The 26,975-nt window shown below is 23.0% G+C and overlaps 1 protein-coding gene across 1 annotated transcript; it reads left to right on the top strand.

The window, feature by feature from the left end:
* The first annotated feature begins 254 nt into the window (after positions 1-254).
* On the top strand, positions 255-24,027 carry LOC122512053 (ATP-dependent DNA helicase Q5-like). Its single transcript, XM_043627674.1, has 13 exons — positions 255-570; positions 2,582-2,706; positions 3,170-3,334; positions 3,492-3,668; positions 5,139-5,315; positions 5,442-5,547; positions 5,949-6,060; positions 6,184-6,420; positions 8,697-9,009; positions 9,108-9,194; positions 12,858-13,028; positions 20,631-21,648; positions 23,530-24,027. The coding sequence occupies exons 1-13, from the start codon at positions 483-485 to the stop codon at positions 23,601-23,603; spliced, it is 2,850 nt and encodes a 949-aa protein (XP_043483609.1). The 5' UTR covers positions 255-482; the 3' UTR covers positions 23,604-24,027.
* Positions 24,028-26,975: the final 2,948 nt, after the last annotated feature.

The following is a 26,975-nucleotide window of genomic DNA, read 5'->3' on the forward strand; positions in this document are numbered from 1 at the left end:
ACTCTCACGTTTGGTTAAGTCACTTATAAACTAGTGACAAACTATCAAACAACAAACTGACATTTAAAATTTATGGCAATTATTATAAAAATATAATTGACGTAGAGTTTAAATATTTTTTGTTTACAATTTTCTTTTACAACAATAATTGTGTTGTTGGAGACTTATTTCAAAAAAAAATATGAAGAATAAAATAAAAAAAAATGCCAGGACAACAAGTCGACAGTTTGTGAGTTTGCACAGTTGTGACCGGCACCCTAAATTAACAGGAATTCTAGGGGATTTCTTTTTCTCGCGTTGACACACCTGATGCACTCAGAACGAAATTTACCAGCAGTCGAGAGTGTGTTGAATATATGTGATTGCATTTATTTTCCTTTTAAAGTTTAAATGGAAATGAACAGTTAATGCAAAAATAGTGCGAAAAAAAATAAATTAGACATCATTTTAGTGTTTTTCGTTTAATTTTGCAATAAGGAAAAATGCTACAAGTGGCACTAAAACGTAAATTTGGTTATGATGACTTCAAAAATGAGACACAAAAGAAAGCAACTGCTGCCGTTTATAGAGGTTAGTATGACAAAATTTAATAATCTTTTTTACAATATTAAGGATAATTAACTTTTTTTGCATTACTTTTCAATCATTTTTTCAATTGTACGTTTTTTATTTAATCTACTATTTAATCTACTGTTCGATTTTTCAATTCGAAAATCTTCCCATTTAAAGAATGAAATATTTCTCTCGATAATAAATTATAAAGGTTATGTTTTGTTTTGTTTTTTTTTTTGCAAAAGTGAACCAAACTTTTACCTGCGTCCGACTTTTCTGATAACTTTCTAAGATAATAATAATAATAATTTTAATATTTGATAATTTAGCGATAAAAAATATTTTTTTAAGTATATAAATAAATATAAATAAATGTTTTTTTGTATTAATTTTCGATTCAGAAAAAAACCAACTTTTTTTTATTTCCAAGTATTGGAAATTAAAAATTAAAAAATTGTTTTCTTGTAGTGTATGTTTTTTAAAAAATTTTTTATTATTAAAAAAAATATAGTTTTTGGTGCATTTTTCGATTTTAAACAATAAAAAAAAATTTTTCTTCATAAATTTTCAAATTTTTAAAATAAAAATTTCTTTTCTATACGAAAATGTTTGATTTAAAAAAATAGTTTTTTTTTACAAAAATATTCAGTTTTAAAAAATTAAATTGTTATTCTTTCTATGTAAATTTTCGATTTTAAAAAATAACAATTTTTTTGCACTAAATTTTCGATTTTCAAAAATAACAATTTTTTTTTGCTCTAAATTTTTTATTTTAAAAAATTATAATTTGTTTGCTCTAAATTTTCTATTAAAAAAACAATTTTTGTTCCAAATTTTCTATTTCAAAAAATAAAAATTTTTGTTCGGAATTTTCTATTTCAAAAAATAAAAACTCTTTTTGTATAAATTATCGAGTTCAAAAAATAAAAATCTTTTATTATGTAACAAATATTCGGTTTTAAAAATTGAAAATTGATTTTTTTCTGCAAAAATTTTTTATTTAAAAAAGTAACAATTTTTTTTTTATAAATTTTCGATTTTAAAAAATAAAAAGTGTTTTTTTGTATTTTTCGAGTTTAAAAAATAAAAATTTTTTATTATGTAACAAATATTCGATTTAAGAAAAAACTGTTTTTTTTTGTTTGAAAATTGTTTTTTTGTTTTAATTTTCTATTGTAAGAAATGAAAATTTTTTTTGTTTACAAAATTTTCACTTTTATAAAATAAAATTTGGCTTTTCGTATAAATTTTCAATTATAAAAAATTAAATTTGCTCTTTTTTTATTAAAAAACTTTTTACTTTTAAAAAATAAAATTTCCTTTTTTTGTATAAATTATTCACTTATAACAAATAAAAATTGTTGTTTTGTATATAAACTTTTACTTTTAAAACAAAAACTGTTTTTCCTGTACAAATTTGCAAATTTAAAAAATTAAAATCTTTTTATTATGTAACAAATATTTGATTAAGAAAAAGAATTGTTTTTTTTCTGTACATAAAAATTGTTTTTCTTATTAATTTTCGATTTTAAAAAATAACATTTTTTTATTTCCAAAATGAAATGAAAAAGAGAAAAAATACAGTTTTTTTATGTATAAAATGTTGGATTAAAAAAAATTGTTTGGTTTTGTATAAATATTCGATATTAAATAATAAAAATTGTTTTTTGTATAAATTTTCACTTTTAAAAATAAAAATGCGCTTTTTTGGTCAATTTTCACTTTTAAAAAATAAAATTTGCTTTTTATGCACAAATTTTTCACTTTTAAAAAATAAAAATTTTTTTCTATCAATTTTCACTTTTAAAAATAAAAATTCGTTTTTTGGATAAATTTTTACTTTTAGAAAATGAAATTTTCTTTTTTTTTGTTTAAATTTACACTTTTAGAAAATAACTATTTGCTTTTTTTGAATAAATTTTCACTTTTAAAACATAAAATTTGTTTTTTTTTTTTGGTATAAAATATTCGAGTAACTTCTTTATTTTTATATTGTAATTAAAATAAATTAATAAAAAAAAATTTCCAGGTGATAAAGATGTTTTTATTCGAATGCCAACTGGATCCGGTAAATCGCTTTGCTTTCAATTGCCAGCAGTTTTAAAGGAAAAATCTGTGACTCTCGTTGTTTCGCCATTAATTGCATTGGTCAAAGTAAGTTTTTTAGTTTAAAAAATATGATTTCAATTTAATTTTTTTTTATTAAATTTTCAAAAAAATTTAATTATTAAATTTGAAAATTTTAAAGAATTTTAATTCAATTTTCTAATTTAAATACAAAAATTTCAAAAAAAATTTAATTTTCTAATTAAATTGAAAAATTTAATTAAATTCTGTAATTCAATTCAAAATTTTATTTTGAACAATATAAATTAATAAATAAATTCAAAAATTTTTAATAAATTTAATTCAATTTTAAGTTGAACGTTTTAATTTAATTCTCGATAAGTTTAATAAAAATTACGATAAAATAAATGAAACTAGAAGAAGATTTTATTTTAAATTAATGAAGATAAAAATTATATTTTATCTATCATTTAATGATTTATTAATAATTGCATTTAATTAATCTCTAGTTATTTATTTGTGTTTTTTCTCGTTTCTCTCCTTTTTTTAGAATCAATTGGATTTTTTGGAGGGGAAAAAAATAAATGCCAAGGCAATTAATTCGAAAAGTACGCAAAATGAACGAAAGGCAATTATTGACGATTTATTGTCAAAATCACCAAAAATTCAATTACTCTACGTCACACCGGAAATGTGCCTTCAACCGAATTTTCGGGTAATTATCAATTTTTTTTTCTTTTCATTGCTTTCATATTTTAAATTTTCCTTTTTTTTTTGTTTATTATTATTAATAAAGAGAGAAGTATTTTTCGAAAATAAATTAATAGTCACCAAATTATTTGTTTTCAATTATTTTTCTTTTCTATTTTCAGTCCATCGTGAAATCGTTAAACGATAATAAAACACTTTCATTTTTGGTTATTGACGAGGCGCATTGTTTAAGTCAATGGGGACATGATTTTCGACCGAGTTATCGAAAATTGTCATTTTTCCGTGAAACATTTCCCGAAATTCCCGTTGTTGCTTTAACGGCAACGGCAACAAATGAGGTAAATAATAAATTAATTTCTTTCATTTATTTCAAACAGGAAAAAAAGGATTTTAATTTCATTAAAAATCATGAATAACAAATAGAAATTATGATTTTTTATATGAAAAGTACTGAAAAAAATTTAATGTTTAATATTTATAAGAAAATTCTGAATTTTTGTGTTTTAAAATTTCAACGCAATTCTTTTAAAAAAATTCAACTCTTATAGAATCATAATAAATGTTAAAATTCTTTCCAGAAATTTAATTATTTTCAAACATTAAAAAAAAAATCTCGTCAACATTTCAATTATCTTTATAAATAGCAAAATTCTTCGCCGAAATTCAATTATTTTCAGGAATTTTTGCAAAATTCAATTATTTTCATAAATAACAAAATTCATTGAAGAATTTCAATTATTTTATTTTATTTTTTTCTTATTTAATTTTCTAGAATTTTTAACTAAAATTCTACTCAAAATTTTAATAATTTTTTAAATTATTTAAATATAATTCAATTTTTATGGGATCCAATTTATTTTCAATACAATTTTTATAAAAATTTTCAAATGAATTTAATTATTTTCAAGAATTTTAATAATGTTACTAATATTTTATAATATTTTTTATTAAAAAATCAACTGCTTTGAATACAATTTTAACTGATTTCCTACAAATAATTTTAATTTCCTCGCAAGAATTCAATTATTTTCGAAACTTTTAATAAAATTCTTCGCAGAAATTCAATTATTTGCAAAAATTAATAAAATTATTCACAGCAATTCAATTGTTTTCCAAAATTAATAAAATTCTTCGTAGAAATTCAATTATTTGCAAAAATTAATGAAAATTCTTCACATAAATTCAATTAATTTCAAATATTAATAAAAAATTCTTCATAAGAATTAAATTTTATTCAAAACTTTTAATGAAATTCTTATCAGGAATTAAATTTGTTACCATAAGTAATTGATTTCTACACAGGAATTAAATTATTTACTATAAGTAATTGATTTCTTCACAGGAATTGAATTATTTTCAAAAAATAAATTCTTGCATAAAATTCTGCTCAATAATTCAATTTTTGATAAATAAATAAAACTCATTGCAGAATTTCAATTATTTTTAATATTGAAATTGAAATTTTTCTTCATAACATTAAAAAGAAATTAAATTTCAATAAAAATAAAAATTTTTAAAATTTAAAATTTGTATTTTGGAATTTTTATATTGAGAGAATTAAAATTAATGTTCGAAAATTCGAAAGAAAATTAATTACATGAAAGCAGAGTAATAGTTTCAATTTTCAGTCTTAAAAAATTATTTAATCGAATTATTAAAACAATTTTAATTTTCCAACCGAAAGAATTATAATTTTCGTTAAAAAAAAATTGAAAGAAATAGAAAATTCTTCACATTTTTCAATTTTTTCAATTAATTTTCTTCTTTTTAAAAAAAAATAAACATAATTTTCTGCTTTTTATTTTTAGGTAATCAAAGACATTACGTCGTCGCTCAATATGAAGAATCCATTGATGATATCGACGCCAATATTTCGTTCAAATCTTTATTACGACGTCTGGTATCGGGACGCAATTAAAAATCCCATAATTCATTTAAAAGAATTTATTAAGGAATGCCTCGGTGATAACGAAGAAACAAAGCCTGTAGGTAAATTTTGTGTTTTAAAAAAGTAAAAGAAAGAAGATTTTTTTCTTTCCGGGTTGGGGAGAATTTTATTCTCTTTTCTATATTTGTAACTCGTTTTTTTTTTTTTTTTTGCTTCTTTTCAGGAAAAGAAAAATTGTGGAATTGTTTATTGCCGTCGAAAAGAAGACACGGAAACTATTGCCGAGAGATTGTCCAGTCTTGGAATTTCAACCCTTGCATATCACGCTGGTAATAATTTATTTAAAAAAAACAATATTTCTAATTTTTCTTTTTAATATTTTGAATTTTAAAATTAATTCGAAATTCTAATTTAATGCTATAAATACGAAAAATGCAAAAAAAAACGTAAAAAGTACGACAAATTAATTAAACCAAATTGTTTTCAATTCGATAAATTTCTTTTATAATTTTTATTCGGAAATAATTGAATTCTTATTAAGAAATTAATTCAAAATTTTTCTAAATAATTGAATTTCTTGCGAAAAATTTAATTATAAATCTTTAAAAATAAGTTAATTGCAAATTTTTGGATTTGAAAACATTTTTAAATTGATTTTTATTTCAATAAAGTTATTGATTCGTATGTTGATTTTTAATTTGGAAAATAACATTTTCTTTTTTATTCCCAGGATTGAAAAGTAAGGAACGAGAGTCAGTTCAGGATAAATGGACCTCTGGAGAAGTGCCAGTAATTGCGGCAACTTGCAGTTTTGGAATGGGTGTCGATAAAGGACCAGTTAGGTAATAATTTTTCTTTTTATTCTTTTTAAAATATTGTATATAAAAAAAATTACTTTCTTTCAAGATAAATTATTTTGTTAAAATAAGAAAATATTGAATAGAAAAATTAAATATAATTTGCAGATTTGTTATTCATTGGACAGTTCCGCAGTCGATTTCGGCTTATTATCAGGAGTCGGGCAGAGCCGGACGCGATGGAAAACCGGCATTTTGTCGGGTTTATTACAGTCAGGATGAGTGTAATATTATTGGCTTTTTAATAAAAGAAGCAAAGGGTGAATATTCACAATTACCGCCGGATGTTGCCAAACACAAATGGGGCGATTTTGAAAAAGCAGTCGCTTACTGTATGGACGTTAAGTACGTTTTCTATTCTTTCAATATAATAAGATTATTATTTTTATTCTTTATATTATTATTATTATTTGTATTATTTTTATTATAATTCTTTTTATTCTATTACTATAGAATAATCAGGGGAATTTAACTTAATTTAATGAAGTATTTTTTTGAAAAATTTTAATTTCAATTCTGTTGAAATTAGTTTCAATTTTTTAAATTTTAACGCAATTCTTTGAAAGAATTCAACTATCTTAATAAATATTAAAATTCTTTCCAGAAATTCAATTATTTTCAAAATTTTAAAAAATAATTCTCCTCAACATTTCAATTATCTTTATAAATAGCAAAATTCTTCGCCAAAATTCAATTATATTCAGGAATTTTTAACAAATTCATTGTAGAATTCAATTATTTTTATAAATAACAATATTCATCACAAGAATTCAATTATTTTTAAAATTAATAAATTTCTTCGCAAAAATTCAATTATTTTCAAAAAAATAAAAAAAAAAAAAAATTGTCAACATTTCAATTATTTTTATAAATGAATAGAAAAATTCAATTATTTTCAGGAATTTTAATAAAATTCATTGCAAAATTAAATATTATTTATTATAAATAATAAAATCATTCGGAGGAAGTCAATTATTTTCATAAATAACAATATTCATCACGAGAATTAAATTATTTTCAGAAATTTTTTCTTAATTCAATGATTTTCAATATTCTACTATTTTAATAAAAATTCCTAAAATAATTCAATTATGTAGTCAAAAAAAAAAAAAAATAATAAAATTGTGCGCAAACATTTAATTATTTTCCAAATAATAAAAATTCCACAGGAATTCAATTATTTAAAATATAATTTTCATAAATTTTTTAGAAAAAATCAAATGTTTTAAAATTTGACATTAAATTCTTGGCAGTAATTCAATTATTTTCTAAAATTTTCAAATTTTTTTCAGGGATTTAATTATTTTCATAAATAATAAAATCATTGGGAGGAAGTCAATTATTTTCATAAATAACAATATTCATCACGAGAATTAAATTATTTTTAAAAGTAATAAAATTCAATTATTTTTAAAAATAATTTTAAAATTCATGGCAAAATTTCAATTATTTTCAAAAATTTTTCTTCATTCAATGATTTTCAATATTCTACTATTTTAATAAAATTTTCCAAAAGAATTCTATTATTTAAAAACAATTTTAATAAAATTCTACAGAAACATTTAATTATTTTCATAAATAATAAAACTCATTGCAGAGTTTCAATTATTTTTAATACAAAATTTTAATTGAATTCCTCGAAAAATGTAATTATTCTTAAAAATTTTATTAAAATTCGTCAAAAGAATTCAATTAAATTTTAAGAAAAATTCAATTATTCAATAAATTATCTATGTTTGTATTTAAACAATTGAATTCTCGCCTAATTTTTTAATAAAAATTGATTGAGAAATTAATTTCAGTTAAAGTTTTAGATAAGAATTGAATTTTTGAAAAAGTTTCTGATAATTGCAATTTTTAGAGAAAATTGAATTTTGTAAAGGTTTCAAATTAAAATATATATGAAAATATCGAAATTTCACGTAAAAAATTGAATTGTAAACAAATGGAAAAATTTGAATCTTTCATGCTTTTAATTAAAAATTCTATGGAATTAATTTTTTTCAAAAAGTTTAATCGAAAATTTTTAAAATTATTTCAAGTTTTTATTTTCAAAAGAATAGTTATAATTAAAGAAATTCCAAATAATCGAAATTTCGTAAAATTATTTAATTATTATAATTATTTCCAAAATTCAATTATTTATTAGAATTTTTGAATTATTCGAAACTTTTAATTTTGAAGTCAAGCTAATAAATTAATAATTTTTTATAAATTTAAATATTATTATACTTTTACAGCAATTATAATTTCAAGGCTTCCAATTTAAAAACTTTTTGAAATTTAATTATTACTGAAGAATCTTACTTTAAAGACTTCTAATTATTTTGCTAAACTTTTGACTAAAATTCTTTTTTAAATCAATTCTTATAGGAATTCATCTACGAGAATTGAATTATTGAAATAGAAAAATAAATAATTCGTAAAATAATTAATTATTTTTCAAAAATTGGATTAAATTTTCTTATTTCACTTATTTTATTATTTAATTTGAACAATAAAACAATTTGGAATCAAAAACCACTGACGTCTCGTGAGGATTATTATTATATAATAATAATATAATGTAATTGTTATTATTCTTTCTTTTATTTTTTTATCAAACAAATTTCTTCTTACAGATGTCGTCACGGTGTTTTTTCGAAATACTTCAATGACTCGGTGCCGGCCTGTAAAAAATTGTGTGACGTTTGCAATGAGAAGGACGCCGTTAAAGAGCGTTTAACTGAATTGGAATTTTGTTCGACGAAAATAAAAAATAATAAATCTAATGATGAAAGTTTTTCTCTTGCGAAAATTGACAATAATTTATTTGATGACAATAATTCGCATGGAATATCGGCGGAGAAAAGAGAAGAGGATCGACGAAAAGCAGAGAAGGAATTAATTGATCGACAATTTGCATTGAGAAGAAATTCAAAAAGTATCGAGGAGGTATTATTTATTTCTTCTATTACTATTATTTTTATAATAATAAATACAATAACAACAATAAAAATAATAATAATAATAATTTTTTTTTTCTTCAACAGGAAAAAGAGGAGAATGAATACGCAAAATATTCATACGTTCTGGCTGCTGAATTTACATCGTCAAAAATTAAGGGACTCTCAGTCAAGGTGAGATTAATTTCATAATAACAATTTTTAATTTACAAATCCTTATTAATAAAATCAGACTTTTGTCTGTACATTGCATAGAATTCAAAATTTCTATTATATTCCTTCTTTTTACACTCTAAGGAATGCGAAAATACTATTAAGAAAATTATGTGTGTATGTGTATATGTGTGTATGTGTGTATGTGTGTATGTGTGTATGTATGTCCGCAAATTTTCGACCGCGTATCACGGAAAAACGGTTCGATCGTTTGAAGTGAAACTTGGCAGTCTTTTAGGCATTAGCCTAACTTAAAATCCTAGCGATAGTAGATTAAAAAATATTAATATGGACGAAAGTTATGCCATTTTTTCAAAAATTCGAAAATTCGAAATTTTTAGTTTTTTCATATACTTTAGTGAATTGTACTTAAACTTGGTACAGGGTTAATTTTAGTGTTTTTTATGAAGATTTAATCGTCAGAATAATAAAATTTTGAATAACAAATAAAAAGTGTTAGATTTAAATATTGAAAAATTAAAAAGTTTAAAAATTGAAATTTTTTTGTAATTAATTTTTATACGGTTGTATTTCTTAGGTCAACAATAAAAATTTGTTGTTGAGATCATAAGTTTACTTTCTTAAAAGAATTCTATTAGGTCAGAATATTAACAATATCCATATAATTAATATGAGACTTTTGTCAGTATGTTGCACAGAATTCAAAATTGCTATTATATTTTATTAATTAATGATCAAAAAATGAAAAACTCAAATTTCATTCTGATGACTAAATTGTAATAAAAAATACTAAAATTAACCCTGTATAAAATTTAAGTAAAATTAATGACAATAATTATTTCAAAAGATAAATTTTGAATTTTAAAAATTTTGAAAATATATAGCACTAGCTGTCATGTCGTACCCGTCTTCGACGGGTTTTAGTTTCTACCAATACATTTAACAATGTTTCTACCAATCTGCGGAAAATCAAAAATACCCGGGATAAATTAATTAATAATTAATAATTAATAATTAGTTAATTAATAATAATTAATAATTAGTTAATAATTAATTAATTAATAATTAGTTACCATTAGCTATTTCGGTAGTATAATTATACTATTTGAATAGTCTCCACCCTTTAGCAAAAAATCAAAAATTATCAAAAATTCGAGAAACCGAATTTCTTAAAATTTAACATTTTTTTCTTCTCTTTTATATCATTAAGCTTCATTATTTTTGTACTCTTCAAAAATACTTTACTTATATTTAATAGTCTCCACCCTTTGGTAAAAAATCTAAAATTATGGAAAATTAGCAAAAATTCATAAAACCGAATTTATTAAAATTCAACATTTTTTCTTCTCTTTTATGGCTTTTGGCTTCATTATTTTTGGGCTCTTCAAAAATACTTTATCTAATTTGTTATCTCCACCCTTTGGTAAAAAATCTAAAATTATGGAAAAATAGCAAAAATGCAAAAAAATGAATTTCTTAAAATTAAACATTTTTCCTTCTTTTTATGGCATTTAGCTTTATTATTTTTGTGCTCTTAAAAAATACTTTACTTATTCAATAGTCTCCACCCTTTGGTAAAAAATCTAAAATTATGGAAAAATAGCAAAAATGCAAAAAAATGAATTTCTTAAAATTCAACATTTTTCCTTCTTTTTTATAGCATTTAGCTTTATTATTTTTGTGCTCTTAAAAAATACTTTACTTATTCAATAGTCTCCACCCTTCGGTAAAAAATCTAAAATTATGGAAAATTAGCAAAAATTCAAAAAACCGAATTTCTTAAAATTCAACATTTTTCCTTCTTTTTTATGGCATTTAGCTAATTATTTTTGTTTAATGTAGCAAATTTCTTACTTTACATACTGATCTTTAAATAAAAAACTTTAATAACTTTTCCTGAAAAGCTTGCTTAAAGATTAAAAATCACTATTTTCTTAGAAAAAAGTTGATCTAAAAAAACGAAAAAAAATTTCAAAATACATCTTTTTTAAAAATTTTATCGTAGAAATGGGTTGTATTTATCTGAAAAAGTTAGCTAAGGATAGTTTTTTCATTCATTTTACAAAAGATAAAAAATTTGCATTTTTTTGTTTTTTTGAATTTTTTGGAAAAATGTCATAACTTTTGTTCAAGTTAATATTTTTTAATCGGATAAGGCTATGATTGTAAGTTACTTTAATACCTAATAGACTGCCAAATTTCACTTTAATTGGTTGAACCGTTTTCAATTGATGCGCGAACAAAGTTTTGCATACAGACAGAGACAGACAGACAGAAATTTTTTTTACATTTTTAGAATTCTAATGTCTCAAAACGAAAAAATATATAAAAATTTTAAAGTTTGGAGCAATGTACAGATAGTAATCTGATTTTATTAATATAGATAATGTTCGTTCACATTAATAACTTTTAGTTTACTATAGCTACACTAAAAAAAGTTATATGATTCAAGTAATTATAATTATTTGAAAAATAATATCTTATTTAAAAAGTTTTTATTTCGATCTAATAAGAATTTATTTCGTTTAAATAATTTTATTTAGTTGAATCAAATAAATCTTAATTGGATTAATTAAATAAATACTTGACTCTAATAAATAAATTTATTTAACACAAATCATTTCTAAATTTTATATTTTTTCATGGATTGCTTCTAAACTTTCTATAGTTGAGTATTACATGTTATTTAGTCACATTTTAGCATAATTTTTCAAAAATACTTTCTTATAACGAAGATGTAAGTATAAAAATGTTTTGAATATCAAAAAATTGAAAAAATTATAATTGATACCAATTGCTATGAAGCTTCATTCAGTAGTATTTGTGGGCTCTCTGATTTAACTTTTAGAGATATCTTGATCAATGTAAAGACAAAAGTTAAACACGGTGTTTATTTTGGTTTAAAACAATTTCCGGCTTTGTCCAAATTTTTCCTGGTTTACTGGACGGGTTTTTTTTAATAATACATTTAACAGGGTGTTTACCAACCAGAAAAGACGTAAAATATCAGGGAATTTAATGTAACCGAGAAAAACTGGATCTACTTGCTATACAATTAGTTCGAATTAGACTGTACTATAACTCAAAAAACTGGAGGAAATTTTAGATTTATTTTAATACATTATATTGATTGAAGTACTACAAATTGAGAAATATTGTTTTCTGCATTTGAATTAGTTAAAAATAACTAATTTGATAATAAAAAGTCGGTCACTGTTTCAAATGGTATTATTTTCCTAATGAAATAGACAATAGTAACTAATTATTATTTTTTCCCTGTCAAATCAAATTCCCGGCTATTTTCCGGTTTCCTAGGTTGGTAGATACACTGTTAAGTGCATTATCAGAAACTACAACCCGTCGAAGACGGGTACGACAGCTAGTTATAAATATATTATTACAAATTATTAATAATTTATTAATTAATTAATTATTACAAAATAAATCTATATTAATAATTGTTGTATTCAAAAAATTAGTTCGCAGATTGAAATTAGTTCTTTTTGTTTGCTTAATAATTCTTAATTTCACTTTTATTCTAATATAAGTTGAAAATTTTTACTAAATCAGATTTATTTAGATTCAAATTTATTTTTCAAATAATAGTTAATAATAGTTATTATTTTCAATGGTAATTATTGGAAGAAAATTTTCTCTTTACAGACAAGAGAAACTCTTTATGATCAACTTTTCGAAATTCTATCGAAAAATTGCCGACTATCTGATTTAAAGCGTTCCAATGAGGATTTACGAAATGTGGCACTTCAATTGGAGTACAAAACTCTTACTGGCACTCGATTAAGTAACGCCTACAAACTCAATATGCATAAACTGGTAATTATTTTACTCCTAATTTCTTTTTCTAATTTAACTGAATTTTTATACAATTCTTCACAATAATTCAATTACTTTCACTAATAATAACATTTTTCATGGAAATTCAATTTTTAAAAAAAATTTTTGATAAAATTCTAAGCAAGAATTCAATTATTTTCATAAATAATAAAACTCATCGAAGATTTTCAATTATTTTTAATATTTTTTATTTTATTATATTGGATTCATATGTATGACCTTTCAGCCTTTTACATTTCCCGTACATAAATATTTTCTTCGAATCTTTAACATAAATAACTTAAATTAATTTAACACTAGATTTTAAACATTTAAATATCTTAAATTATAAACCGCTTTGTTTACATTTTGATAAATCTTCAAAGGCTCTTGCGTATCTGCAGAGAGCGAGGATCGGTTTGCCAGACATTGTTGACCAAATTTTTTGCAAGCTTAAATTTTTGCCGCAATCGGTCCACTTATCAACTTCTTCCACCCACTTTTTATCAATTAGCTCCCTAGCTTTTTTACACACCCAAATATGCTCTATGTTCTCTGTTTCTGATCCACAGAGTCTACAACTTACATCTGTGAAACCCTTATTCCCGGCCCTCCCTACATTGCCACATCTAATCCGAGCCCATTGTTCCTTGTCCTTGAAACTTAGTTCTTTAATTTCCCAGTAATTTTCTCTCCCTATTTTAGATTTCCATTTCCCATAATTTTTGCAATATGAAGACTTATCAATTTTATACCACTGTTGTTGAATGTCCTGATCCATTTTGACTTTTATATTTCTTTTTATATTTTCGGAAATCTCTCTCATATTTTCTTCTGGACCCAATAATTGAATTGTTCTGCCGTCTCCTACTTCGCTAAGAACTTTTTGGACTTTTGCTCCCCATGCTGATGGAAAATTGTTTTTAATGCCTCTTAGTTCCTCATTTAGGCATATTCTCGGAAGTCTGTTTTCTTCCATGTTTAAAATTTCTTTGAGATATTTAAATACCCTTCGTTTAGCTTCTACATCTAGACTAACTCTTCCAGATTCCATTTTCCAGATGTAATCTGGGGTGTTGATGTCCAGTCCCATCGCCATTTTCACAAATCTTCCTTGCGCTTTTTCCATTGTATCCCATTTTTCCCATCCCCAAATTTCAACTCCATATAAACCTCCCGATTTAGACAAAATATCCATAATATAAAGTCTTGTATTTAGTCCCCCTATTCTAGCTCTCGTTAAGACGCCCCAAGCAGCATTTGTTGCTTTTTGCATTTCACCTGCCATTTTTTTTACGTGCCTTCCATGAGATCCTTTTGTAGAGAACCAAAAGCCTAAATATTTGTATTCGTTGACAATTTCTAGTTTTTCTCCGAATATTTCCCATTTTTCCCCTTTCTTTAGTTTACCCCCTTTCCTAAACACTATGACCTTCGATTTTTTAATATTAACTTCTAATCCATTTTTTGTAACGTACCCTTCTAGTGATTTTAGCATTTGCCTCAACCCTTCTGGAAAATCTGCCAATAATACTAAATCGTCTGCGAACTTCAAAGAATAAATTTTAACTTTCCCTATGACCGTGCCACCCTCTTTCTTAATTTCCCAAATTTCATCCATGTCCTCTATAAAAATGTTAAACAATGTAGGACTAAGAGGACATCCTTGCCTTACTCCTCTATTTGTTTCAAATGAGTCCGTAAGTCCTTCTTCAGTCACTACTTCATTCGATGTTACTCTATATATTTCCATGATCATTTTGAGCATTTTTCCTTTTATTCCTAAGTTCGACAGCTTCCTAAAGAGAATTTCTCTATCGACTGTGTCGAAAGCTTTTTTAAAATCAATAAATGCGGCGTGTAGTTTACCTTTCTCCCTTTTTAAGTTATTTTTTATCAATGAATTTAGGACAAAAATATGATCTCTGGTTGACCTTTTTTTGCGAAACCCTGCTTGATTTTCTTTACACAATTTGTTTTTTTCTAACCAGTTTCTAATGCGCTCGTCTAAAAGTGAAGCTAAAATTTTGTAACCCGTATCCAGCAAAGATATACCCCTGTAGTTATTTGTGTCATTTTCGTCTCCATCCTTATAGATAGCTATAATTCTCGCTTTTTCCCAACCTTTTCCTAATTTACCTTGATTCCAAAAACCGTTTATTATTTTATGTAACTCTAAAGCCCATACTCTAGGAATTCCTATTATGAACTCTATTGGTACCCCATCTTCTCCAGGAGCTGTCCCTTTTTTCATTCTCATGATACATTTAGCTAATTCATCGAAAGATATATCTGCATTTAAGTCGTTGTCATCCTCGTCATTGTCTGTTTCTATGCTTGAACCTACTTCTCTATTTTCTGAATTATTATTCCCTGTTGCATTTTCCCTAGTTGTTTCATTTATATTTTCATTATTCCCATTTAATAATCCCTGAAAATGATGCAACCATCTTTCTTTTTTTACTGCCATCCCTCTTTTCTTTTTCTTTCGCGGTCTAAAATCCCCTATCGCTTTCCAGAAACTATTCATGCTTTTGCTTTCTTTTACTTTATTCCATTTTTCCTCTTTTATTTCTTTTTCTTTTGAATCGCATAATTTTTTCAGTTTTCTTTTTTCCCTTTTTAATTTTAATCTACTTTCGTCATCTCTTTTTTTACGAAATTCTTTTAAACTTTTCCATACTTTCGATCTCTGTTCTACGCAATCCTTATCGAAACCTGTTTTTACTGTAAAATTTCCATTACTTTCCTTTCTTATAAGCCCTACTAATTCCGCAGCTTTCCATATGCTTTGTTTAAAATTATTCCATCTATCTTCCCAGATTTCGCTTTTTTCCCCCTCGTCCCATAAGTTCTCCATTTCCCTTCTATATTCTTCTTCTTTTTCTTTTTCCCACTTGAGAATGTTTCTCCTTTGTTTCCTAACCCTATCCTTCTGGTCTACTCTAACTAATTTACCCTCTAATTCTAAGTTAAAGCAAATTGGAAAGTGGTCCGATTCAATTCTAGGTTCAACTTCCAATTTCTTTACTGGACATTCATCACTGTTTTCCATTACTATTATATAGTCCAAAACCGATCCCCCCTCTCCACAGATACACGTCCAATTTCCTTCTGTATCTCCTTCTATTCTACCATTCAAAATTCTTAAACCTTGTTCTTCACAAATTTCCAAAAGTTTTTTGCCTTCAGCATTAAGAACCTTATCCTTAGATTTCCGATCTCTAGTGTACCCCCTGTAAGGATCTAGTCTATCCCATTCACATCCTCCCAATTCCTCCCCCGTTCTCGCATTCCAATCTCCTACAATGATTAATTCTTCCCCTTCACGTCGAGATTTTTCTATACATTTAATTAGTTCTTCTTTTAATTTAGATATACCAACATTGTTATAAGTAGAAATAATACGCACCTTCTTTCCGTTTGCTTTCCACCCCCCATACAATATCAAACCAAATTCCCATTCCTCAAATTTCACTTTATCACTCACCTCTTTTTTTACTCCAATTAATATCCCCCCTTTAGCTCTACCTTTTTTACACTGTCTAGTTGCTGATTTAGTCGACCAATAAAAATCTTTACTTAACTTATTCTTAAAGTCCGCTACGTTTTTCTCCTCCAACCAAGTTTCTTGAAAAATAACGAGATCGAAATTTTCCCAAAAGTTCTTCGAATCCAACACGTTTTTAGTTCCAGCAATATTCCAAGAAATAACTTTGATAATCCTTTCTTCTTCATTACCTCGATTGACGAAACCACTTGTCTTCGGTTATTCCTTCTTCTTCATTCCAGCGAAAATTGCGATTCCCCACTGTCCACCTCATATACCGGTACCTGGCTTCAAATCCTTGATTTTGTACTTTTTTAACCTCTTGCCTTATCCATTTCTTGATTTCCTCCTCTCTAGGCGTTAAATCGTCTTGTATCCAGATGTCCGTTCCATGTAATTTACCTTTGTTTCTCAAAAGATACTTTTTTTCTTCCAAAGAGTACAATTTTACTAGAATTCCCCCTTCAATAACCCTCACTTGTTTTATCGTAATTTGAACACCGGTTAGTCCCCTTAAGACTTCCTGAATTTCGTTTTTCATATGTGGCCCTCGTACAACACTGAATCCCGTCACTTTTATCCAACATCTTCTTTTTCTTCTTTCTTTGAATTCCCATTCTAATTCATTTTTTTGCAAGAGTTCGGGTATTTTTGCTCGATTATCCTCGCTTGTTAGATTTATTTCTTCCTCATTTTTGTTTTGAGTATCATCGCTGTTTTCCATTCTCAATTGAGTGTTGTCTCCTTCTTCCTGGCTTTGGTTTCTCGGATATTGGTTAAATTCGCTTAAATTTCTTCCGGGCGTTCGCTTCTTTTTTCTAGCTCCATTCTCTAAATTTTGAATTGATGAATTTAATTTTTGAACTTCCTCTTTGAGTCGATTGCTTTCAGCCTTCAATTTAATTTCTCTTTCTCTTGCTTTCCTTACAGCTGTTAATGCTGCTTCCTCTCTCGTGATCCTTTCTTCTTCAGCTTCTTGCGAGACCGCATCTTTTTCTGCACGTTTGAGTAACTCTGTCAATTCTTTTGTTTTTTTGTCCCACCATGTATCCAAAATTTTTTCTAACTCATCTTCCTCAATAACACACACTTCCTCTTCAATATTAGAGTTCTGATCTAGCAATTTATTTATCGTTTCACTTCTTGATTTTTCTGTGTCTTTTTCTGATTGTTTAGATGCATTTCCACCACTATTTACAAACTCACTTTTCCCTGTTATTTCGGACATTTTTTCATCCCATTTCTTATTAAAATACTTATCTAAATTTTTAACACCCTTGTTGTTTTTCCTTTTCGCAAGTTCCGCCTTGGAAGGTCGTCCTCTTTTTTTTTTTATTATTACTCCTTTTGTACTCCCCCTTTTCGTTGACTCCAAAACTGCGCCACGCGGAGAATCTACTTTATCTTCCGTAGATCGGCTTCTATTAAATGGCGTCATCTGTTGGGACTCTCTTGAATTATCTTCGTCTTCCATGTTCGCTGAACTTGCTATCGACATAACCTCAACTATCTCCAGCTCCACTTTTTAATAATCAAATTTTTCATCATTCATTCAATCCCCCACTTTACAAACATTTCCTTGAACAACTCACACCTCACTTTAATAACTGCAATAAAAATCGCAAGTCCACTAACCCTTTAAACCAAAAAGAAACAACTTTTTCAGCCCGCGGTTACCCGACACGTATTGCTCGCGTAAAGTCTCAACCGGACATATCAATTATTTTTAATAGAATTATTTAAAAAAAAATTTTCGAAATATCATACATTTCGAAAAAAATTAATTATTTAAACTAATGTTTATAAAATTCTTATGAAGAATTCAATTATTTTCAAAAATAACAAAATTGTTCACGGAAATTTAATTATTTACAATAATAATAAAATTTTTCGCAATAATTCAAATAACAAAATTTTCACAGAAATTCAATTCTTTTTAAACATTTTGATAAAATTTTTCGCAATAATTTAATTATTTTTATAAATAATAAAATTCATCGCAGGATTTCAATTATTTTTAATACAATTTTACAGAAATATAAATAATTATTCTTAAAAATTTAATTTCAATTTCTCGAAAAAATCAATTATTTAAAAAATGTTTTGTAAAATTCTTTAGAAGAATTCAATTCTTTACAAAAATATTAGAATTTTTCACAGAAATTCAATTATTTTCGAATATTTTAATAAAATTTTTAAAAAGAAATCAATTATGACGATAAATATCAAAATTATCCCCGAAAATTCAATTATTTTGAGGCATTTTAATAAAATTTTTTGCAAAATTCAATTATTTTTATAAATAACAATATTCATCACAAGAATTCAATTATTTTTAATAGTAATACACTTCTTCTTAGAATTTCAATTATTTTAAAAAATTCTAATAATATCGTTTGCATTAATTCAATTATTTTCATAAATAATCAAATTCTTCTGAGGAATTCAATTATTTTTGAAAATTTTTAATAAAATTCTTGGCAACTATTCAATTATTTTCATGAATAATAAAATTCATCGCGGGATTTGAATTATTTTGAATACAATTTTACAGCAATTTCTCAAAAATGTAATTATTCTCAAAAGTTTAATTTTATTTCATCGAAAAAATCAATTATTTAAAAAAATGTTTCTTTAAAATTCTTTGGAAGAATTCAATTATTTACAAAAATATTAGAATTTTTCACAGGAATTCAATTAGTTTTAAATATTTTAATAAAATATTTCGAAAGAAATCAATTATTTTCAATAAAATTTTAAAAATTAATCTAAGTTAAAATTAAATTAAAAAATTGAATTATTTTCAAAAATAATAATATTCATCACAAGAATTCAATTATTTTCAAAAATAACAAAATTTTCACAGAAATTCAATTCTTTTTAAACATTTTGATAAAATTTTTCGTAATAATTAAATTATTTTCATAAAAAATAAAATTCATTGCAGGATTTCAATTATTTTTAATACAAAGGCTTCAATATAAAATTTTTAAAAATTTCAATTTTTAATGAATTTAAATAGAAATTTTAAGAACAACTGATTACAGAAATTCAATTATTTTCAAAAATTTATAAACATTCTCGTCGAAATTTCAATTATTTTTATAAATAATACAATTCTTCTCCAAAATTCCATTATTTTAAAAAAATTTAATAAAATTCTTGGCAAAATTTCAATTATTTTTAAAAACTTTTCTCATTTCAATTATTTTTAATATCTACTATTTTAATAAAATTTTCCAAAAGAATTCAATTATTTAAACGAAATTTTAATAAAAATTTCACTGGAATTCAATTACTTTCCAATTTTTTATAAATTTCTTCGCACCAATTCAATTATTTTTAATTTTTAATAATAAAGTTTATCGAAAGAATTCAAATATATTCAAAGAATAGAAAAAAATAGTTCTAAGAAATTCAATTATTTCGATAAATTTTAATAAAATTCTTTTAAAAATTCTATTATTTGAAAAAATTTTGAGAAAAATCTTTACAAGATTTAGTTAATAAAATTGAAATTTTAATAAAATTTTCCTATTCAATTTAATTATTTTCAATACAATTCTTCTTAAAAATTCAATTATTTTCACAAATAATACATTTTTTTATTGGAATATTCAATTATTTGAAAAAAATTTGAATAAAATTCTTCGTAAGAAATCAATTATTTTCATAAATAATAAAATTTTTTTCGAGAATTCAATTATTTCAAAAATTTTGAGATAATATGCTTTATAAATTTGAAAAATTAATAAAGTTGACTATAGAATACAATTATTTTCGTGAAATATAACATTCCTTATAAGAATTACAATTTTAAACTTTTATTGAATTAAATTTTCTAAAATTGAATTTTTATTCATTTGAATTTTCTAAAATTGAATTGTTATTCATTTGAATTTTTTAAAATTGAAATTTTATTCATATGAATTTTCTAAACTTGAATTTTTATTCAATTATATTTGTACTCAAATTTCGAAAAATTCATTCGAAAATTAAATTTTTCCTTTCAAATTTTTTATTTTTATTCTCTTTCTCTGTTTTTCCAAAAGATATCATCGATAAAAAAATGCAACGACAGCAATTCATTGCACGAGAGTTTAAACGAAAAAGAGGGAAAATTACCAAATAATTTGGACGCGGAAATGGCGATTTTTGAGGATTCAATAAAAAACGAGAATTTATCAACAATGAAACACGAGGGTTTCAAGTCGGCATTGGAAATTTCCAAAATGTCATCGTCAATAAAAAAATCAGATGAAAAATCAAATGAAATTAGTAATTTACAATTAAAAACAAATACAACGAATATAAACAACGATAAAAATTCATTGCCAAATCTCAATAATATTGAGTGTTTGAAGAATATTCAATTTGACGGTTTCAAGACGGCATTGGAAATTATTAAAAATCAAGAGGCCGCGAGGGAGAAGGAGAAGAGGAAAAAAATCTCCAACACCGATGACGAGGAGGAGAAAAAAAAATTGAAGAAAAATGAAAATGGAAAGTTAAAGGAATTTTTTAAAAAGGAAAATTGTGAATTAAAAGACGAGGCGAAGGAGGAAAGTGAAAAAAGTGTGACGAATAAATTGAAAATTGATAAGTTTGAGCAACAGGATAAAATCAAAAAGCGACAAGCGAGGGATATGTTGTTTGATTGTGAACCACGTGAATCGCCGAGGAAGAAAGGAATCGATCAACAAAGTGTAAGAAGGACAATTGAAATTATTGGGAATAATGAAACGAGTGTAAAATCGTCGTCCGCGTCATCGTCATCGACATCAGTGGCAGTTGCGAAAGATGTGAAAAATTCACGAAGAAAATCGAAAATCGATGAGAAAAATTCGAAAAGTTTGAAAAGTTCAAACAGTTCGAAAAATGGGAAAAGTACGAAATCAAGTGATAAGGATTATAAAAAGGACGTGAATGTTGCATTACATTGGAAAATATCGGACATAACGAAAAAAAATCTTCAAGAATATTTTCCCTCGCCCGATATTCCCGATAGTGAAACATTTAAAATAATTTGCCGAAAAATGGTGCATCAATTACTCGCCAAACGAATGTCAGGTAAAAATATTTTTTCAACTCAATTTTAAAATATTAATATTTATTTTTTTTATCAGTCTTTCGTATTTATTTGATAAAATCTACTATTTTACTACTTTCCTTACGATTTTTGCTAAATTATCAAATAATACAATTTTATTTTACAAATTTAAAATTATTTTTAAAATTATTTTTTAAAATTATTAGTTTTAAAAATTATTTCTTTTTATATTTAAATACTTCAATTCTCGTAGAAATTTCTAATAAGAATTTAATTATTTTCCATGTCATTTTAATTCAATATTTTTAAAAAATTCATAATTTTCAAAAATTTTAATAAAATTCGTCAATAATATTCAATTATTTTCAATAATAATAAAAATCTTTGAAAAAAAGTCAATTTTGACTTTGAATTATTTAAAAAAAATTTTAATAAAATTCAATTATTTTGATAAAAAATAAAATTCTCCACAAAAATTCAATTATTTTTAAGAATAATGGAATTCCTCGAAAGAATTCAATTATTTTAAAAAGTCTTGAAAAAATTTTATAAAAGAATTCAATTCTTTTCAAATATTCCTCGAAAGAATATAAATTTTCTTCGAAACAAATGAATTTGTATTTTTATAAATTTCATTGTTTTTTTTTATTATTTTTTTTTATTTTATCATTTCTGTAACAAATAAAGAAAAAATTCAATTATTTTCAAAATTTAAATTAAATTCTTAAAGAAGAATTCAATTTAAAAAAAATTTTAATAACATTTCTCGAAAAAAATTCAATTACATTCCAAATTTAAATGAAATTCCTCGCAAGAATTCAATTATTTTCTAAAATTTTTCTAAAATTCTTTATAAGAATTCAATTGATTTCAAAAAAAAAATTTGATAAAATACTTTAAAAAAAAAAATTCTTAAAAAAGAATCTTACAAAACGAATTCAATTTTTTATAAATTTTAATAATATTTTTAACAAAAATTCAATTAGTTTCAAAAATTTTAATAAAATTCTTTGCAAGAAATCAATTATTTTCGTAATTAATAAAGTACTTCCGAGAAATTCAAATATTTTATAAAATTTTTATAAAATTCTTTTTAAGAATTCAATTAATTTCAATATAATTTTGAATTAAATTCCTGAAAATAATTTAATTATTTTCACCAAATTTTCATAAAATTCTTCAATAGAATTAAATTATTTTCAAAAACTTTAATATAATTCTTAGTCAAAATTCAATTATTTTGATAAATAACAAAATTCTTCACAAGAATTCAATTATTTTCGTATAAATTAAATTTAATTAAATTTAATTTAATTTTAATTAAATAAAGTTCTTTGGAGAAATTCAATTATTTTAGAAAATTTCGATTATTTACAGTGCAATTTTGATAAAATTCCTCGAAAGAATTTAATTTTTCTTCGAAACAGTTGAATTTTGTATTTTTACAAATTTTGTTGCTTCTTTTATTATTTTTTTTTTACTATTTTATCATTTTCATAAGAAATAAAAAAATTCAATTATTTTCAAAATTTAAATTAAATTCTTCAAAGGAATTCAAATTTTTTGAATTTTAATAATATTTCTCAAAAAAATTCAATTTCTTTCAAAAATTTTAATAAAATTCTTCACAAGAATTCAATTATTTTCTAAAATTTTTGTAAAATACTTTATAAGAATTTAATTAATTTTAAAATTATTTCAAAAACAATTTTAATATAATTAAATTATTAAAAAAAATTTAAATGAAATTCTTAGCAAAAATTCAATTATTTTGATAAATTTTTCTAAAATTGTTTATAAGAATTCAATTATTATTTTCTAAAATTCTTTATAAAATTCTCTATAAGAATTGAATTAACTTCAAATGACAAAATACTTTAAAAAATTTCTTTCTTTTTCAGAGGAAAAAGACATACAAATTTTCGTCAAGAAGAATTTAGCTTTTTTCAAAAAAAAATTGCTGAGCAAGACTTAAAAAAAATTAGGACGTTATTTTCATCAATACTGAACTGATATATTTTTTTTTTTTTTTTATACACAAAGGGAAATCTGATTTAAAAGTATGTAACAAAAATCAAGTTCCTATTTCAATTATTATAATAATATTTATTAAATTATAATTAATTTTTTTTTCCATGTTTGTTCGGTTGTTCCATTGTGAGACATTTATTATTATAATTATAATCGTTACGATAAGCTGCTAGTTTTTAATTTATTAATTAAAATTATATTTATATTAGTAAAAAAAAGAAGAAATTATATTATTCGTTTGAAACTTTCCATAAAAGATGTGAAAGAAATTTTAATCTGATTGTTTCATTTTGAATAATTTCGTTGTACAAAAGAAAAAAAGATTAGTGAAAGAATACAAATTACTTATTTTTTTATATATAGATATGAATTATAGGGAAATTTTTTCGATTCGAGAAAATTTTTTTTTTCTTTCTTCTAGTTTTCAAATATTTCATTTTTTCTTTACTGCATAAATTTATTGTAGAATTTAATTCTGAATGGAGGAGAAAATGTATTTGAATAAATTTAATTTTCACAATGAATAATAGTGATTGATAAATTTTATTTATTTATTATTTTTTTTTATTTATATTTTGAAATTTAAATACTTTTCTTTTTTCAACTAAAAAATATTTTTCTTTTTGCAACGGAAAAATATTCTTTTTGTAATTAAGAATATTATTTGTCTTTTTGTAACTAAAAAATATTTTCTTTTTGCAACCAAAAGAATTTTTTTTTGCATTTAAAATTATTTTACTTTTTGCAACAAAAAATATTTTTTTTTGCAATTAATAATATTTTTAACTTTTAGCAATTAAAAATATATTTTTTGCAACATTTTTCTTTTTACAAACAAAAAGTATATTATTTAGTAATTAAGAATATTTTTATTTTTGCAAATAAAGAATATTTCTCATTTTGCAACTAAAAAATATTTTTCTTTTTGCAACCAAAAAATATTCTTTTTGCAACTTTTTTTTTATAAAAAAAAAAATATTCTAGTTGAAATTAAGATTATTTTTCTTGTTGCAATTAACAATATTTGTCTTTTTGCAATTTTTTTCTTTTGCAACGAAAAAATATTCTTTTTGCAATTAAGATTATTTTTCTTTTTGCAACCAAAAAATATTTTTTTTTGCAATTAAGAATATTTTTTTGCAACTTTTTTCTTTTTGCTACCAAAAAATATTCTTTTTGCAAATTAAGAATATTTTTATCTTTTTGTAACCACAAAATATTCTTTTTGTAATTAATAATAATTATTTTGCAACTTTTTTCTTTTGCTACTAAAAATATCCTATTTGCAATTAAGATTATTTTCTTTTTGTAATCAAAAAATATTTTTGTTGCAAGAAATAATATTTTTCTTTTTGCAACTAAAAAATATTGTTTTTAGTTAAAAAAAAAAGGAATTTCTTTTAGTTAAAGGAAGAAAAATAGTGTATCTAATTGAATTGTAAGGAGAAAAATAATTTTTAGTTGACAAAAGAAAAAAAATTCTCAGTCGGAAAAAGAATTTTTTTTGGTTGCAAAAAGAAAAAAAATCTTATTTGCAAAAAGAATAGTTTTTAGTTGTAAAAAAAGAATATTATTAATTTCGAAGAGAATATTTTTTTGGTTGCAAAAAGAAATATATTCCTAATAGCAAAATGAAAAATATTTTTTCTTTTTGCAACTAAAAAATTTTCTTTTTGCAATATTAAGAATATTTTTTTTTGCAAAAAAAGAATTTTCTTTTTACAGTTAAGTTTATTTTTCTTTTTGCAAACAAGAATATTTTTTTTCATTTGCAACTAAGAATATTTTTTTTTCTTCTTCCAAAATAAAAAATATTTTTCTTTTTGCAATTAGGAATATGTCTTTCTTTTTTTGCAAATATTTTTTTCGATCTTTTTCCATTTTGCAAACAAAAAATATTGTTTTTGCAATTAAGATTATTTTTTCAACTAAAAAATATTTTTCTTTTTGCAACCAAAAATAATCTTCTTGCAACTAATAAATATTCGTTTTGCAATTAAGTTTATTTTTCCTTTTGCAACTAAGAATATTTTTTTTCTTTTGCAACTTTTCTTCTTTTTGCAAATTAAGAATATTTGTCTTTTAGCAACTAAAAAATATTTTTCTTTTTGAAATTAAGAATATTTTTATCTTTTTGCAACTTAAAAGTTTTCTTTTTGCAATAGAGAGAATATTTTTTTTGCAACTTTTTTCTTTTTGCAACCAAAAAATAGTTTTTTTGCAATAAGGAATATTTTTTTTGCAACTTTTTTCTTTTTACAACCAAAAAATATTTTTTTGCAATTTTTTTCTATTTGCAACTAAAAAATATTTTTTTTGCAAACCTATAAATATTTTTTTTGGAATTACGAATATTTGTTTTTTTGCAACTTTTTTTTTGTAACGAAAAATGTCCTTTTTGCAATTAAGATTATTTTTTTTTATGCAACGAAAAATTATTTTTATTGTAATTAAGAATGATTTTCTTTTTGCAACTAAAAAATATTCTTTTTTTAATGAAGAATATTTTTTTTGCAAATAAAAAATATTCTTTTTGCAGTTAAGTTTATTTTTCTTTTTGCAATTAAGAATATTTCTCTCTTTTTGCTAATAAGAATATATTTTTTTATCTTTTTCCGTTTTACAACTAAAAAATATTCATTTTGCAATTAAGATTAATTTGTTTTTGCAACTAAAAAATATTTTTCTTCTTGCAATTAAGAAAATTTCTTTCTTTTTGCAAATAAGAATATTTTTGTTCGATCTTTTTCCGTTTTGCAACTAAAAAATATTTTTTTTTGCAACCAATAAAATATTTTTTTTGCAACCAATAAATATTTTTTTCCAATTAAGAATTTTTGTCTTTTTGCAACTTTTTTCTTTCGCAACGAAAAAATATCCTTTTTGCAATTAAGATTATTTTTCTTTTTGCAACAAAAAAATATTCTTGTTTCGATTAAGAATATTTTTCTTTTGCAATTAAAAAGGTTTTTATTGCGACCAATAATATTTTTTCTTTTTGCAACTAAAAAATATTTCATTTAATTAAAAAAAAGGAATATTTTTGGTTGCAAAAAGATAAAAATATTTTTAATTGCTATAAGAAAAATACTTTTTGGTTGCAAAATAAAAAAATAAACTTAATTGCAAAAAGAATATTTTTTTTGTTGCAAGAAGAAAATCATTCTTAATTGCAAAAAGAATTTTTTTTTTGTTGCAAAAAGATAAAAATATTCGTAAATTGCAAGAAGAAAAATATTTTTTGATTGCAAATGAAAAATAAACTTAATTACAGAAAGAATATTTTTTAGTTGCAAAAAGAGAAATATTCCTAATT

This window comes from Leptopilina heterotoma, unplaced genomic scaffold (genome assembly GCF_015476425.1).
Source record: "Leptopilina heterotoma isolate Lh14 unplaced genomic scaffold, ASM1547642v1 Lhet_123, whole genome shotgun sequence".
Lineage (NCBI taxonomy): Eukaryota > Metazoa > Arthropoda > Insecta > Hymenoptera > Figitidae > Leptopilina > Leptopilina heterotoma.

Excerpts from the sequence above, each read along its gene's own strand:
- LOC122512053 (XM_043627674.1), top strand. The coding sequence starts at position 483 with ATGCTACAAGTGGCACTAAAACGTAAATTTGGTTATGATGACTTCAAA. Across the intron at positions 3,669-5,138 it reads CGGCAACGGCAACAAATGAG|GTAATCAAAGACATTACGTC; the intron begins GTAAATAATAAA and ends TTTTATTTTTAG. Across the intron at positions 5,548-5,948 it reads AACCCTTGCATATCACGCTG|GATTGAAAAGTAAGGAACGA; the intron begins GTAATAATTTAT and ends TTTTATTCCCAG.